Here is a 17,692-nt window from a genome sequence, read left to right as displayed (position 1 = left end):
TGATTGAATTTTTGAAAAGGCAGGTCCAGCGGTTATGGACTCTCAATAAAAATAAGTTAATAAAATGTCATTTGGCGGTCAAAAATGTTTATTGGAGATATGTGCATCAAATTATCAGATATTTTATAGAGATTTTAATAATGTGTACACATTTTGTGTAAATTTTTTTGGGTTCCGTACCAAGATTTTTAATTACGGTACGGGAAGTTCCAGCAATTTGCCTTAAGGCACAATGCCATGCATCCCACTAGTTTATCTATCTATTTATCTACATGTATAGATAATATAAATTCCCGTCCGTGTTTTTTCTCTATGTCGTGTTCTGAATGGCGTGAAAGCGAAATCCATACATTTTCTCAAATGCTCTAATACTTTTCTTTCCTGTTAACAATGCTTTAGCAATTTGTTTATAACAAATTTATATATATACACATATACATATAAATAAATATACATATAAATATACAAATGTTAACAACAAATTCGATCGCGTGATGTTGTATTTTGTATTTTCACTGTTATGTTTTTTTTATTTAGTAATTGAAAGATTTTCATTTAACATGCGATGGTAAATACAATATATATTATATATATATATATATATACTTGCTGTAAAACCCCGTTAAGACGATTTCCCAAAGACCGGTCAAAAAACGCATTCAAAGCAAGAAAGCGTATTATGCAGGATAGGGTTGATGTTTCAAAGTGAGAGAACCGACTTAAAGTATGGTGTATCATACGAAAAATCGTATTAAGCATGATTGCCTTTATGGGGTAAATAAATATACGATAGATAAGATTGTCTACTGTAAAGTATCTTCATCTAGAATAAGGTCATTTCTAAAAAACTAAAAAAAAACTGCACCTAATTTTTATTGCAACGAAAGTAAAATTAGCAATTTCTAATTTGAGCATTTAGAAAATTTCTTTAAAAAGTTTCGTAAAAATTTAAACATACAGATTTATAGATAATTTTATCTATCTTTTTAAGTAAAACTTCTTTAGGCGCGACTAGGGTGTAAATCCGTACAAATGCAACGGAAATAGCGTTACGCATGAACTGTACGTCATTCGCTCTCGATGAGATCATTTCTATAAAGGTCGATTGTGATTAGTCGTCGTGTATGTGAATAGAGATCTATCGTTGTATGCGTATCGGCATCAACGTTGTATGTGTACCGATATCAACAAGGAAATCGGCATAGATAAATAAACATTTTAAAGTTTCATCGTAGTACAAATCTTGATTTGTACTGAATCAGAATATTATTTTATCCTGTTCCTTGAAAATAATAAAACAAATTAAACATTTGTGCCGTGTAATAAACGTAAGTTTATTGATTAAAAATTATTTCTATATTATTCGTAGTTTCTATAAATCTTTGAAGTTATTAAAATGGAAAATATTTTTAGGCAAGGCAGATATTACAGCTGTTCAAATAATGAGATTGTATCGCCAGCAAAAAAGTAAAAAAATACAAGCAGTCAATGATTGTATGTTAATTTCAATTACATGAAGTTCTTCATACACAATTACATGATGAGTGAAGTTGCGAAAACAATATTTGAACAAATATTATAGAATTTATTAATCAGCAATTACTTCATTTCTCTAATGAAGGTTCATTTCTAAATGCTAATTATTACAATGACAAACCGATCATCGTTTGCAAAATTTATAAAAAAGCTTTATAAAAAAAAAATATCTAATTTACGTTATATGTTACCTGAAGCAAAATAAGTATCTTTATCTAGCGATAGGATAAAATAAAGAAAACTAAGTAATGCTACATTTGTATCCAAAAAAACTAAAAAAAATGGCCTTATTTTTTTAAAGCATTTAGTTTTTTAATTTTTTAAATATATAGTTTTATAGAAACTTTCATCAAATTTAAAAAAAATGAATTATGCACCTTTTATAATAAAAAAAGAATATCTTGACTTGGATAAAAACAATGTGAAGTCTACAAAATATATAGACTTTAGTCAAACAACTAAAAAAATGCACCTTATTTTGCAAAAAAAAAATGTAGTTCTTTAAACTGGTATAGATAATTTTATCTAGTTTTATCTCAATTCAGATAAAAACAATGTAAATTTATCTAGTACCAATTTACAATAACAAAACAAAAAAAACTCACTTTATCTTTGTATTATTTCTCGAATTCCCATTACTTATAGTTTTTTTTTTCATTTCAAATAAAATTTTCTATCACTTGAATAATATTTTCTTCATCAGTCATCAGATAATTAGAAGCTATAACAAATCAGAATAAAATAATAATAATAGTTAAAGTAAGCTTATCTATAAAATGCAGATAAAATGCAACTAACATTTTGTTATTACCTTTCAATTTAAAGAGCAGTTATTTTTCTTTTTCTTTCATTTTAAATAACATTTCTTCTATGTTACTCGATGTTACTAAAAATCTATAAAAAATCAGAATAAAAAGAATTAATAGTAAACATGAGTTAATATATACAAAAACTTCAGATAAAAAGCCACTTACACCTATTTTATTCTGTTGCATTTTAATGTCAATTAAAACCTATAACAAAAAACAAAACAAGAATTAATCCAGTTAACAAGAGTATAGTTATATATGTCAAAATAAAATGCCACTAACACTCTGTTTTTCATTTATGATTAACATTTTGCTCAGCGTCTCGATGTTAATAAAAATTTGTAGTGATGCTAAAGTGGATCAATAATTAAAATCAAACGGCACCAATCCCTGTTCTTTTAAATTTATTTGATTTGTTAAAAAATATTACTTAATAAATACAATTTTACAATATTTCAACTAAATACATATACATATATACAATGATACAAATATAATTGCACAAATATTTAAATATATATATTTATGCATTTATAAATGTTTACAAAACTTCGAACTTATTTTAACAGGTATACAAATAATAAGCGTACGTTACATTACTTATAATACAGTAGAATTAATTCATTATAAACCACAAAAACAAACCCACAACAATATGAATATATACATATACATATATTTATATACATTATTGTGTGTATGTTTTTTCATAATAGTACATAACATGATATCGATAAAAAATAGTCTCCAATTTTCAGTTTTTCCAAAACCAATTTGTAGTTAATAATTTGCAGAATTTCATTTTTTCATAATTCATATATATATTTATTTTGTCCTAGTTAAAGCTTGTTGTTAATTATTTTGGCTGAAACAAAAAAAAAACTCATATATAAAAATATCAGTATAAATAAAATTATTTTAATTTAGATCTAGTTGGTAATTGTTGTTGTTATTTAATTGTAATATTTATATTGTTGCTATGCATTCATGATTTCATTTTCAGACACTCTACAACATTTTCAAGCACTCAACAATATTTTCAGGCACTCTACAACATTTTCAGGCACTCTACAACATTTTCAGCCATTCTACAACATTTTCAGACACTCTACAACATTTTCAGACACTCTACAACATTTTCAAGCACTCAACAATATTTTCAGACACTCTACAACATTTTCAGACACTGTACATCATTTTCAGACACTGTACATCATTTTCAGACACTAACAGCATTTTCAGACACTCTACAGCATTTTCAGACACTCTACAACGCTTTCAGAAACTCTGCAACATTTTCAGACACTCTGCAACATTTTCAGACACTCTGCAACATTATCAGACACTCTGCAACATTATCAGACACTCTACAACATTTTCAGACACTCTACAACATTTTCAGACACTCTACAACATTTTCAGACACTCTACAACATTTTCAGACACTCTACAACATTTTCAGACACTCTAAACATTTTCAGACACTCTACAACATTTTCAGACACTCTACAACATTATCAGGCACTCTACTACATTTTCAGACACTCTGCAACATTTTCAGACACTCTACAACATTTTCAGATACTCTACGACATTTTCAGACAATCTACGACATTTTCAGGCACTCTACAACATTTTCTGACACTCTACAACATTTTTTTCAGACACTCTACAATATTTTCAGACACTCTACAACATTTCAGACACTCTACAACATTTTCAGACACTCTACAACATTTTCAGACACTCTGCAACATTTTCAGACACTCTACGACATTTTCAGATACTCTACAACATTTTCAGACACTCTACAATATTTTCAGACACTCTACAACATTTCAGACACTCTACAACATTATCAGACACTCTACAACATTATCAGCACTCTACCACAAAAGAAAATTTAGAAGATCAAATTTTACTAACATTTTCAGACACTCTGCAACATTTTCAGACACTCTACAACATTTTCAGATACTCTACGACATTTTCAGACAATCTACGACATTTTCAGACAATCTACAACATTTTCAGGCACTCTACAACATTTTCTGACACTCTACAACATTTTCAGACACTCTACAAAATTTTCAGACACTCTACAACATTTCCAGACATCTCTACAACATTTCAGAACTCTAAAATTTTCAGACACTCTGCAACATTTCAGACACTCTAGACATTTTCAGAACTTACGACATTTTCAGACAATCTACAATATTTCAAGACATCTACACTATTTTCAGACACTCTACAACATTTTTCAAACACTCTACAACATTCTAAAACACTCTACAACATTTTCAGACACTCTACAACATTTTCAGACACTCTACAACATTTTCAGACACTCTACAACATTTTCAGACACTCTACAACATTTTCAGACACTCTACGACATTTTCAGACAATCTACAATATTTTCAGACACTCTACAATATTTTCAGACACTACCCAGTATTTTCAGAAACTCTACGACAGTTCTAGACCCTCTACAACATTTTCAGACACTCTACAACATTTTCAGACACTCTACAACAGTTCCTGGACACTCTGCAACATTCTCAGACACTCTACAACATTTCCAGACACTCTACAACATTTCCAGACACTCTACACATTTTCAGACACTCTACAACATTTCAGACACTCTACAATATTTTCAGACACTCTACAATATTTTCAGACACTCTACAATATTTTCAGACACCCTACAACATTTTCAGACTTCCCTAGAACATTTTCAGATACTCTACAACATTTTCAGTACTTACAACATTTTCAGACACTCTACAACATTTTCAGACATTCTAAAACATTTTCTTGTACTTACAACATTTTCAGACACTCTACAACATTTTCAGGCACTCTGCAATATTTTCAGGCACTCTGCAATATTTTCAGACACTCTGCAATATTTTCAGACACTCTACACATTTTCAGACACTCTAACATTTTCAGACTCTACAAAAATTTCAGACCCCTTTATTTTGATATTTAAATTTTAATAATCTTCTATTTTTTTACCTGTTTTATTACTCTTTTATCAATTATTATTATTATTAATAAATACCTGATTCTGTTGCTGTTGCTGTTGTTGTTGTGCCTGCTGCTGTGTAGTTGGTGTCTGAGCTCTCGGGGATGCATTTACTTGTGTTGTTATATGTCCAGGAATCTGTTAGTATAAAAATTATATTATATATACTATATATACTATTTACATTTATTTATTTATTCATTTTAAATGTGTCACAAAATCTTGAGATCACAATCATAAATTGTTTATGAACTACGCTGGTTTGTGCCTTTTTTTTTCAATCTAGCACTGCTGCAAAAGCAAGGAGCAATATCAAATCGCAATCGCTGATCGTCAGTGCATAAAAATTGAAATTAAAACATTATCCTGACGAGCTCGTTAAATAAGATGTTACCTAAAAAACCTATGTTACATTTTTTCCGAAACTAATCACAACGATTCCTAACTACAGAAGAGATGTATTTAGCACTAATGTGCCAATCATAAAGAAACGGCTCAGCCGATAGTCGCACAAAACTAATAAACTCGAGTCCTGATAAAGTTTCATCAAATGGTTTTTAAATTTTTAAAATCGGTGCAGCCGTTTTCGAGAAATCCGCGGTAAAAGATCACATTTAACACTTGTACCGATTCGGTGTGAAAAGTTTCAGAATGACTTGAATATTGAATTGAATATATTTGTATTTGTATTTATATTTGTATTTATATTTATATTTATATTTATGTTTGTATTTATATTTATATTTATATTTGTATTTGTATTTGTATTTATATTTATATTTATATTTATTTATATTTATATTTATATTTATATTTATTTATATTTATATTTATATTTATATTTATATTTATATTTATATTTATATTTATATTTATATTTATATTACTTGAAGCAAAAAATTAAGGAAATCGGATTTTCTGGTAAAAACAAACTTGTGAACGAGATGAATCTAAAATATATATGTTAAAAAATTACCTGAGCGAATTGTAAAGTATGCCTTAAACCTTGCTGCTGCGATAATGATCCTGCTGCTCTTAGACCACTTGTAGTAGCATTTACAACCTGAATAGAAAAAACATTTTATATTAATAAAAACAATAATTATTAATAAATATTAAATATATAATGCAAAAAATAATAAAAAAGCAATGAATTATAAATTATAAATCTGCAAGTTACAAATTTTGAAACGTCCTTAAAAGCCCTTTATCATTTACCTGAATTGTCTGTCTGCCCTGAGCCCGAGCCACTCCCTGGTTAACTTTGCCTAAAATCAAAGGTGTTCCACCTGAAACTCTTCCAATCACCTAAAATAAAAAAAAAAACATGAATCCAAGTTCTCGATACATCACAAAACCAAAAATTTTATATCAACTTGGATAACAGAATAAATGTATATACGATAAATGAAGTGCTATGAATGAATAATTGTTCTAAAATGTTTATTGGTTATTGAAAGGTCCTTTATAAGTTGATATGATAAATTTTTGTTTTTGCAAATAAAATTACCTGATGACTTACGACATGTTGAGTTCCTGCCAATCGCGGTGCCTGCTGCAGAACTAACTGAGCTGGGACTGTTGTTGTTCCACCTGCTTTGCTCACCACCTGGGAAAAAAAACAGAAAACTTCTTGTAACCTTTATTCTACTTGACTAATATGAATGATGTATTCTGAATTAAGAAGAGTCAATTATCTCCTTCTACCTGTTGGTGTTGCTGTAACTGCTGCTGCAGCTGCTGCTTCCCTTGCTGCTGTTGCCTCGACCGCTGCAGCGCCGCCATCTGCTGCTGCAATTGTCTAAACTGCTGCGCAGTAGCTCTGACAGCAGTTCCTCCTGCAGCTGTCAGGGCGGCTGATGTACTTCCGCCAACCACGGCAGCAGCAGCAGTGTTGGTGGAGGACACTGCAGATTGCTGGAGGGCTATGTTTGCTGTCACGTTGGCTTTAGTGCCTGCCGCAGCAGCATTCTGAAATGTAATAGACTTATTAGTAATAAATGATTATTATATATACTCCGATAGGTTTAATGTTCAATTGCGTATAAGATAGCGAATTATATTAATCAAATGATTTAAAAGTTCAAATGCACAAATAAAACTTTTACCTTAAGCTGTTGCTGCTGCTGCATTTGCTTCTTGAGCAGCAAAGCAGTAACGTCTGCTTCTGTCAACTGTCTTGTTACCGACTGCTTACCTGGTGCTAGTTGCTTTACAACCTAAAAATAGAAAAAAGTATAATGTAAAGAAAGTACTGCACCTGATATAAATTCATTTGTTTTCATCATACCTGTGCCCTGCCAGGCTGTGCCACAGTTATTGCTCCAAGAGATGAAAACGAAGCAATAGACACTTTCTGTCCAGCTTGAGCATTACCAGTAAGTGATGCAATGATCTGAGGACTTCCTGCAAATTACATGAAATTTTATAAATCAGTAAGACTCAATTACTTTATTGGGTTAACAAAATAATGATAAATTTACTTATTTACCTTGAACAGCATGTAATAAATGTGGTCTCTGCTGCTGTTGCTGCTGCACATGCTGCGCAAGAGCCCTCTGCTTATACAGAAGCAACTGCGCAGGCGTCACACTTCTTGTCACACCCACCGTCTGCTGCTGCTGTCCTACGCCTACTTGCTGGGTCACAGTTGAAGTTGGAACACCAGTCACACCTAAACCAAGAAAAATAAAACGTCAAAAAAAAATACAAACTTTCCAACAAGTGTAATTTTCCATCTTACATTTACTAACGACAGCCACAGTCTGTTGCGCCAGCTGTCCATGCAATCTCGCCTGCAGCTGCGCCTGCGTGATTCCACCAGCAGTCGAAACGCCTCCTGAAATAGCTGTACCGCCAACTGTGACGACGCCACCTGAACTACTGCCGGCAGCAATAGTAGCTTGTTGCTGCGAGGAAGACAAGACACGCTGGCGAAGTGCTTCTTGGAGACTGCTCGGAGTAACTAGAATAAGAAATTATTATAAAAAATAAATCAGAGATACTAAAATTATTATCATCTTACCTATCCTCTGAGCTCGGAGCCCAGAAGCAACCAAAACGCCTCCACCAGCAGCTGCTTGTTGCAATTGCTGTTGTGAAACAACTACTGTTCCTCCAGCTGTCCCTGTCTGCTGTATTATTATCGGAGCATTCGCCAAAGAAATACTCTGCTGCTTCACAGCCACGCTGGTACCATCAGGTTTCTGTTGCAAGTATTTTATTCCTTCCTGTGTCTTCACTTGTTGCTGCTGCACCGTAGACTGTTGCTGTACAGATTGCTGCAGGGCTTGTTGAACCTGCGGTGGATTGTGCTGTTGCTGCTGCTGCTGTTGTTGAAATTGTTGTTGTTGTATCAAAGTTGATTGCTGTTTCTGCTTCTCCTTGGCGATACGCTCTGCACGACGTTGAGCTACCTCTTCAGGTTTTAAAGGCATATCATAGTTAATACCAAAATCTTGAAAAACAAGAGCATGTTTACTATTCCCACTCGCTGTATTTGTGCCTTGTTGTCTACCAGCAGCTGCATGTCCAGCAGCACTCTGCTGTTTTCTAGCAGTCACTGCCTTTATATTTTCAATCCTCAATCTGCGAAGTCTTGCAAAGGCCGCACCATTATCCTGTGCAATCAGCTGCTCTGTGCGGGGCTGTGGATTCAAATTGCCTAGAAGAGCCTGGTTGGCACCTGCACGAGCTCGAGCTGAACCGCCCGACGTTGGAGTCCCTGAAGGAAAATAAATTATGAATAACAACTCAAAATCAAATAATTTATTTCGTTTTTACCTCTACCACTTGCAGCTGGTGCTCCATTCTTCTTAAAGCGCTTGTTGCCTGCTCCTTGTGCTTGTGCTGCTGCATTTCCTGCATTGCTATTCAATTGCTGCAATGGTTGGTAAATACCTAATTCTCTTGGAACAATGACGTTTTCATAACGCAAACGGCACTGTTTGGTTGATCTGTATATCCTGGAAACAGCATTCACCATGTCTGACACCAAATCCCAATTTACTGTGTGGCCTGGGGCACTCGGTTCCAGAAGTAAAGGAAGTCCTGGACAAATTTAAGATTGAAATTACACTAATATTTCCAGTGGTAAAAATAAGCCAATTTCTAATAAATAATAATAATACATAATTACCTTGATATTTAGTTATAGCCTGTATCAAAGCCCAATCTTCATGAATCAACCTGGAAGAAAAAATATTCTGTAACTAATTGGAATATTTTTCATTTTCATTTCAGAGACAGTAGGAGATCAGGAATTGCAAAATATCGACTATTATATCAATACTAACAATAAGAAAGAATAAAGCAATCTAAATTTTTTGTAAAATTACTCACCATTCCAAAATCACATCAGATTCTGCTTGCATCATATGCTTATTGCCTTTATGCAACCCTAGAAAAAACAAACAACATTTATAATCACTCAAAAAATTACAAAACGTCTATCCAATCTTTCCACTCACCTCTCTGTCCAGAATTAACAGCAGCAACATGTTGCTGATATTGCTGATACCTCAACTTGGCATCCCGTTTCGCCCTGGTGGCTGCAGAAGATGCCGAAACCGGTTTCGTGAACAAACTCCTCGGATATTTGCTAGGAGCTGCTAATCCATCAGTAGCATGATGGAAATGATGCATCATCAAATTCTGATGATGATCAAGACCTGAAGCAGAAGACACATGATCCTGTCTGTTGGAAGCTGACGCCATAAAGCGTTGGTATTTAGTTGGACGACGACCTGGCAGGTAAAGGACACACAAAAATAATAATGGACACTCATTAACCAAGTCTCAGTTTTGTTACCTTCTCCATGTCCGCCAAGTTGTCCACTAGAACTTGCTTGACCACTTGATCCAATCTTCCTCTTGTTTGTACCACTAGTTCCACTCCCAATACTGGAGTTGCTCCTGTGCTGCTGTGTTTGGTGCTGCATTGGAGGTTGATAAACTGGTGGCAGTTGGGCTTCTGTCATTATTTCAGTGGTGTCGTACAGTAGTTGGAGATTGGCGTCTATGTAAATGTCGCCTTCGCCTTGGGGAGGTGTCGGTGGACACCAGAGCTGGGGGAGTAGGAAACATGAATATAAACAAAATAGGATATTCTTATCTGTGATAAAGTATTATGTAAAATAATATAAGAAGTTAGAATTTCTTAATATTTATTGTTGAAAATTGTTCTTCAATTGTCCATACGATATAACAGTTACCAGTACTTATGATTCAAACATCCAATTCAAATTTTTAAACAAACAAAAAACCTCTGGTTAAACCAGGATATGGACAAAATAGAAACTTCATCAAGTTCTATCTTGTCAAGCAATACAAAATGTGTAACATTGTCTTTTTAGGAGAAAACACATTTAATCAAGATAATATTTATGGAAGAAAGCAGAACAAAAAACCTGCAGAGCAAAAAAAGCTGTGCTGATTGAGGACGATTAATTAAGATTGCATTTATTTAAGAAAGCAGAGATTAAAATATAAAACTGGTTTTGGACGATTGACAAAAAAAAAATAGAAAAAGTGGTCAGTCATAAAACCAGTCAAAGTATTAAGTATTGGAATTAGGAGTAGTTTCTTACGGTATGGTTGCTCATTTACTTTATTTTGTGCATTACATTAAGAATGGTATTAAGTAATTTTTTAGTTAAGATAATGTGTTTAAGTTAAAATAAAATAAATAACTTAAATATTAAGAAAAGTCTTACCGGCATTTGAGCCAAAGTCTTTTCATCGATCCATTCCTGAAAATCAACAATTTCCTTGCATAAATTATGATGAATTATTGATATATAAAAGTGCAATACAAAAATATTATCAGTACTTACCACAAATACTCTGGTAAAAGAAATTATGTATATACATGTATAAATATATATTTGGGCACACAAATTTTTTGTCCATTGGGGCATTTTGCAAAATTTTTATTATTTTTACCAAATAAACCATAGCTTGAAGTCAAATTTCCAGTCAGCAAATTTTTTAACTGAACTGAATCTGGGACATTATCCAATAAACTTTTGGCACCTGACATTGATTTTTTTTAGCTGAACATAGACTAGATAAAGAATACAGAAAAAATTGTAGGAAATTGTACAATCTTTTTTATATATCCGGACAGAAATATTTTATTTGCGTGAGTTATATAGTTTCTTTGAAAAATTTCTCAAAATGACCCATAGAAACAAAATTGATATGTGCCTCGGAACACTTTATCATCATCAGACAATGTTACCAAACAAATTTATGTATGTATGTGTATATATATATATATATATATGTGTGTGTGTATGTGTGTATATATATATATATATATGTGTGTGTGTGTGCATATGAATATTTTCAACAACCACCACATAAAATTTAAAAAAAAATCAATAAATGAAGGGATAACTCTACCGTATTAAAATTTATCATAAATGAAAAATGAAATGAGCGACTTTTCATATAAACAACAATTTTTTAAGTGATTTAAAATCCTTGCTTTGCTAATATGCTCACAAACAAAATTCAATTCATTTTGGAATGGCAAACTCTTAATTTTTATGTTTTCATCACAAACATCCAAAATTTGGTGCCAATTTTTGATAAAAAAAAAGATAATATAAAATAAATATAATAAATTTGCCATTTCAATGTTTTTTGTGTAAACGACCAAATTTTGTTGTTTAAAGAGACTTAATAACAAAGCAAAGACACACTTTGAAAGTTTTTTTTGACACCAAAAATAATATATATGTATATATGTTGGAAGAAGACATATAAACATATATACTTGGTTACAAACACTCATTTTAAATTTATTGTTGAATAAAAACTCAAAAATTTAGAGTTATCCCTTTCCAACCGCGAACACGATTTTATAAATAATTGTATATATAAATATACAAAATATTAGCCAAGGCAAGGAAAAATATCACTCAAAAAACATTTCTACAATTGCAATGCATTTTTATTTCAGTTTCAGTTTTTTTTTTTTTTAAATTCTCATCTTGCACATTTTTTTCCATGATAATAAATTTTAATATATAATAATCATAATTAATACTAAATCTTAAATAACTTAAACAAATACATTTACATAATTTATCATACAACGAGTAAAAATTAATTTCCATTTATACATTTCAAGTTTTAGCCCTTGCGGTACGGTTAAAATCGTTCTGTACAACAATTGTCTAAACAAATAAATAATTACACTGATTTTAATTAAAAAAGTCTTTTAATACGTAAAACACTTCATTATCCCTTCATTTATTTTGGCAAATTTTATCCACTTTTTCATTCAGAGGTAAGAAAACAAAAATCGATGCCTTCATAATTAAGTAGGACCAAAATAATGTTATAAAACGCATCGATTATTGCTTTTCTAACAAAATATATACAAGTTACATACAAATGTTTTTAACATTAAAAAATATGTATCATTCTTAAAAGCAACGTTGTCGAAAACTCGGGACGTCCGATAATTGAATTCATAATCATTCTTATTATTTCATGAATGACACTTTATTATATTCTGAAATTATTTGAATAAAAAAATTGAATGTACTTGTTTATAAAACACACATACAAATATATATATATATATATATATATATATCATAAAATTCTATATATATATATATATATATATATATATATAATTTTTTTGAAAATTTTCAGATATCAGAACTAGTTAAGTCCCATCACCAGTTTTTTTGTCCAAAACTAAATTTATTTAAAAATTAATGAATAATTTGATTATACCATAATTGATTATTATAGTTCGTCATAAATATAGTTACATTAAGCAATTTATTTTTGATACAAAAAAAAAAACTCCGGTGATGGAACATATCAAGTTCCGACACGCCATAATTAAGAACATTTGAAAGAAACATTCAAGAAAGCAAATATTTTGAAATCCAGGATTGTTTCAGCAAATCCAGGAATATATATATATATATATATATATATGTATGTATGTGTGTGTTTTTCATAATTATGTACATACAAAAATGAAATTACCAAAACTAACTATTTCCCTTCACTCTTTGCCAAAGACACCGATTGTCTCGTTTTCCGTTTAATCATAATATCGTCCGAAGTCTGTTTCAGAAACTTCTTAGTTTTGGTTTTCCCTACAATACTTTTATTACCAGAAATATTATTTTCCGTGCAGTTCTCCCTACTTATATTTTTAGGTGACTTAACCAGCCAACCGTCCAAAGTTCTATTATTACTAGGCATGATCGCCCATTTTCTCGACCTGCTTTTTATTTTATTTGAAGAACCATTGCTCTGAGTTACATTAATAACCGATTGTGTCGATGAATCAATTTCGGTCGATGATTCATCTTCTACTTTTTTCGGTAGCCTCTCAATGCCGAGATCAGAGTCGTTCCCTAAACAAACTTCATCCATCTTCGAGATGTGATTGTCGTTCAATAATTTCGTGCACGCGTTATTAATTATTAACTCCGTATCCAAAGCGTCTAATACAACAGTGTTGTTTAATTTATTTAAACTATTCTTATTATTAGAATCATTCGTTTCACATTTATCATCCACCCAACTATCATCACTATCTAAATCTGAGCTTAAGTCTAAATTAGTATCACTAACCGATTTAAAGCCACTGAAATTCTTATTCTTACTTTTTAATTTGCTATTTTTTAATTTACCGGGACCGTTCTTTGTCACTTTGTTTACGACAGGTTTTACACCTGGCAGGATTGGACTGACGTCTAAAGTCCAAAGATTTAAAGGGATTTTACCTGTCGAACGCGTCCTGGGACTGTTGACATCGGAATTTATGAGTTTGGTTAAAGTTTTTGGTTTAGAATCGGACGTGTTGTTTTCGACAACGCTGCTATTTCTAAATGATGACACTGGCAAATCATCGTCTGATGCGTCCATCGCGGACTTTGAGTCATCATTCAATGTCGACAAATTACTGTCGTCGTTGGTATTAATTCTAGCTTTCTTCCTCAACTTCCTCTTCAATCTAACTCTATTCCTCTTTCTACCAATCTTAGAAGAATTGTTTGTTTCATTAACCTGATTCAAAGCATCATCTCGCGGATACGTCAAATCGTTTGCTGAATAGGGTGAGTTCTGATAGTTCTCATCGTCTTGGGCATTCCGTTTGTCCAATTCCATCTGCTCCTGTCTCAGGGCTTCCAGACGATTCTTTTCCCATTCTAAACGTTTTTCCTCAATTTCTGCTTCAGCCAAAGCCAGTTGCTCCGCGGAGAAGCAACCGCCGTCGTGCTGTTCTAGGAAATTCATCGCGTATTTTTCTAAAGGATTCAACTGAAAAAAAAAAACGATATAAATACATACAACTAGTCGGTTTGGTATTTAGCCTTGAGGCAAGTTAAATGAACTTCCCGATATGTTTAAATAATCGACTTAATCAAGAAAAAAATGTGTAAATAATATACTTCATCATTCCTACTTTAAAAAAAAACGATAATAATTTTAGCAAAGTTTGACGAATTTTTAAAATTAAACTACTTGTCGTAAGGCCGCAATATTACAGTAAGTTCTATAAGACCACGATGTATATCGCCAAAAAAAGTTCCATGAAAATCGGCTTAAATTTTTTTTTCAACAGTTAATTACAAGAAAAAGGCTTGGTAGATTTTCACCTAAAATTAATCAGTACTATTTCCAACTAATATCTTTCGAACAGTTTTTGATTTTTTAAAATCGGTTCGGTAGGATGAGCTTAAATGTGGACGAAAAGTTTAACACTTTTTTTTCAAATTGCAAAGAAACGGCTTGGTAGATCGTCACACAAAACTGACAAACGATAGTCCTCACCGAAATACATCAAATGGCTTTTAAATTTCTAAAATCGGTTCAGGCGTTTTTGAGAAAACGTCGATCAAAGGTCTAATTTTGACAAATGCCAAAAAAAACGATACCAATTTTTGCAAACTTTGACGAATTTTTAAAGTTTAAACGAGTTGTTGTAGGGCCGTAATATTTTAGTATGATCTAGAAGACTATGGTATCAACCGTCAAAAAAATAATCATAAAAATCGTCGATTTTTTTTTTTTTAAACTTTATTACAAGAAACGGCCCGGCCGATCTCTACCAAAACTAATCAGGTCGATTCCCAACCAATATCTTTCGAACGATTTTTTAATTTTCAAAATCGATTCAGAATTGCGGGCTAAAACGTGGACGAAAAACTTTTCACTTCTCTTTATTTACGAAGAAACGGCTTGGCCGATCGCCGCACAAAACTGACAAACAATAGTCCTCATCGAGATACATCGAATGGCTTTTAAATTTTTGAACTCGGCCCAGCCGTTTTTGAGAAAACGTCGATTTACGGCAAAAAATCTGTTGGTGCACACGCACACGCGCACACAATACTTTTTCCAAATTTGGTCTCATTCGATTCAGAATGGCTTGAAACGTCGAGAAAACATAAAATTAGCGAGTCGGATTTTTTGATGAAAACATAAACTTCTCCTTCGGGAAGTTAAAAACTTCTTTGCACCCATATTGAAATTATATCAATTATTACCTGTTCCAAAAGCCTCCGTACTTCAATTTCAGCCTTGCTCAATCCTTCATTGTTTTCTTGATTTATTGGAATGCTTTCGTCAAACTCCTCCAGATCAGCAGACATCTCGGCGGTCGCAGTTTTCGCCGCCATCGCGTCCTGGTCGTCCTCGCATTGGTTCATTGCAGATTCCAGGGCTCCTGCAGCAGTCTGTAAAACGAAAATGGATAGAATTAAAACACACAATTGTCTGAAGGATAAACAAATCAGAATAACTATGAATATAAAATTATAAAATTAGATTTTCTGTCAAGAAATAAATTTCTCTTTAAGATATTAATGGTTAATTAATTACCTTCTCCAAAGGCAAACCCGTAGCTGAATCACTCTTAGACAGTTTTTCCATCCTCTGCTTATTCTGCTCCAAAATCTCTGCCATCCTTTGAGAAGCATCATCCTGGGTTGAGTCAACAGCAAAAAGATCCTGAATGGTGTTTTGCTGAAAGGGAACAATAAAAACATTAATTTGAGTAAGAAGACAAACAAAAGCTGAATTCTTTAGACAACATTATCTAAAAAATTCAATAAATTACTATTTTTCTTCCTTCCTGTGTTCATGTTTAGTTAAAAATGATACATATTATTTTAATAATATACATGTATCTATTATCCTTACCGATTTGAAGTATGCAGTCGTAAAGTTGCCGCCCTCGATAGCCAAATCGCCGAGCAGCCTCTTCTGGTTAGCCTTCTTCAAAATATTCTCCTCAATTGTCTTCTCGCTGACAAGTCTGTAAATGTGAACATCCTTAGTCTGTCCTATCCTGTGACAACGATCCTGAGCCTGAGCGTCCATCGTGGGATTCCAATCCGAATCGTAAAAGATGACGGTGTCCGCACCTGTAAGGTTGACACCGACACCACCTGATCGGGTTGATAGAATAAAAACGAAAATGCGCTTGTCGTTGTTAAATCTTTCCATAAGAACCTGGAGGAAAATGACACATGATTAGTATTAAACTGTGTGTAAAAATCTATAAATCCTTTACTAGTTTTCTTTTTACCTGTCTCTGATCAACTTTAGTGGTACCATCCAGCCTCAAATAAACATGTCCATGATAGTTCAAGAATGCTTCCAAGACATCCAACATCCTGGTCATCTGTGTGAAGATTAGCACCCTATGACTTTCCCTCTTCAGTTTCCTCAACAATCCATCTAAAATTTGCAATTTTCCACAATCGTATTGCACCAGACGAGCCTCAGGAAACTTGACAGCTCCTGCTGACTGTATCGGATGCAGAGCCACTAATGATTTTTTGGCAAGAGGTGTCAAAGAAGATTCGAAGAGTCTTTCTTGATTCAGTCTAGATGGAGATGGGTGGGACACCATGACCTGGGTGCTGAGGGCAAGGGCTGGCTGGACAAACATGACGTAACTGGAAGAAGAAAATAGGTGTAAGTGGCATTAATTTTTTACTAATTACTTTATTTACTAATTTGAGGAGTTACAGCACGTGCTGTTAACTACCATATGTAAAAATTTTAACATAGCAATGCAAAAGGTGCGACCTGAACAGCTTTTTGAAAAGTAATCAAGGTAATAAAGGTATAGCGGTACCGGTTCTTCAGAATCATAAATTTTATTATTTGTTTTTTTGAGTTCTTCAGGACTCATCACCACAATTTCTAACATATGAATGTTTTAAACTATTTATTATTTTTATTAATGACATATCTGATATTATTAGCTGTCCACATTTATTATTTGCAGATGATCTCAAACTATATCTCAAAATAA

At 32.6% G+C, this 17,692-nt stretch overlaps 1 protein-coding gene across 1 annotated transcript in view; it reads right to left on the bottom strand.

Moving 5' to 3' along the window:
• Positions 1–3,044: 3,044 nt before the first annotated feature.
• LOC113363025 (helicase domino) overlaps positions 3,045–17,692 on the bottom strand; it is a gene marked incomplete at its 5' end in the record, with an annotated part of 61,874 nt that continues 47,226 nt past the window's right edge. Inside the window, 21 exon segments of the mRNA XM_026605516.1 lie at positions 3,045–3,210; positions 5,419–5,520; positions 6,359–6,445; positions 6,601–6,690; positions 6,893–6,991; positions 7,090–7,353; positions 7,491–7,601; positions 7,673–7,788; positions 7,874–8,056; positions 8,126–8,347; positions 8,408–9,106; positions 9,166–9,432; positions 9,521–9,570; positions 9,724–9,781; positions 9,852–10,127; positions 10,193–10,448; positions 11,097–11,132; positions 14,431–14,685; positions 15,915–16,103; positions 16,249–16,392; positions 16,570–16,881. Coding sequence (XP_026461301.1) covers positions 3,202–3,210; positions 5,419–5,520; positions 6,359–6,445; positions 6,601–6,690; positions 6,893–6,991; positions 7,090–7,353; positions 7,491–7,601; positions 7,673–7,788; positions 7,874–8,056; positions 8,126–8,347; positions 8,408–9,106; positions 9,166–9,432; positions 9,521–9,570; positions 9,724–9,781; positions 9,852–10,127; positions 10,193–10,448; positions 11,097–11,132; positions 14,431–14,685; positions 15,915–16,103; positions 16,249–16,392; positions 16,570–16,881 — 3,825 coding nt within the window. The 3' untranslated portion in view covers positions 3,045–3,201.

This window comes from Ctenocephalides felis, unplaced genomic scaffold (assembly GCF_003426905.1).
Source record: "Ctenocephalides felis isolate EL2017-DRISC unplaced genomic scaffold, ASM342690v1 CF-g0.4_SCAFFOLD_00845, whole genome shotgun sequence".
NCBI lineage: Eukaryota > Metazoa > Arthropoda > Insecta > Siphonaptera > Pulicidae > Ctenocephalides > Ctenocephalides felis.
This window is presented reverse-complemented; position numbering and strand designations above follow the sequence as displayed.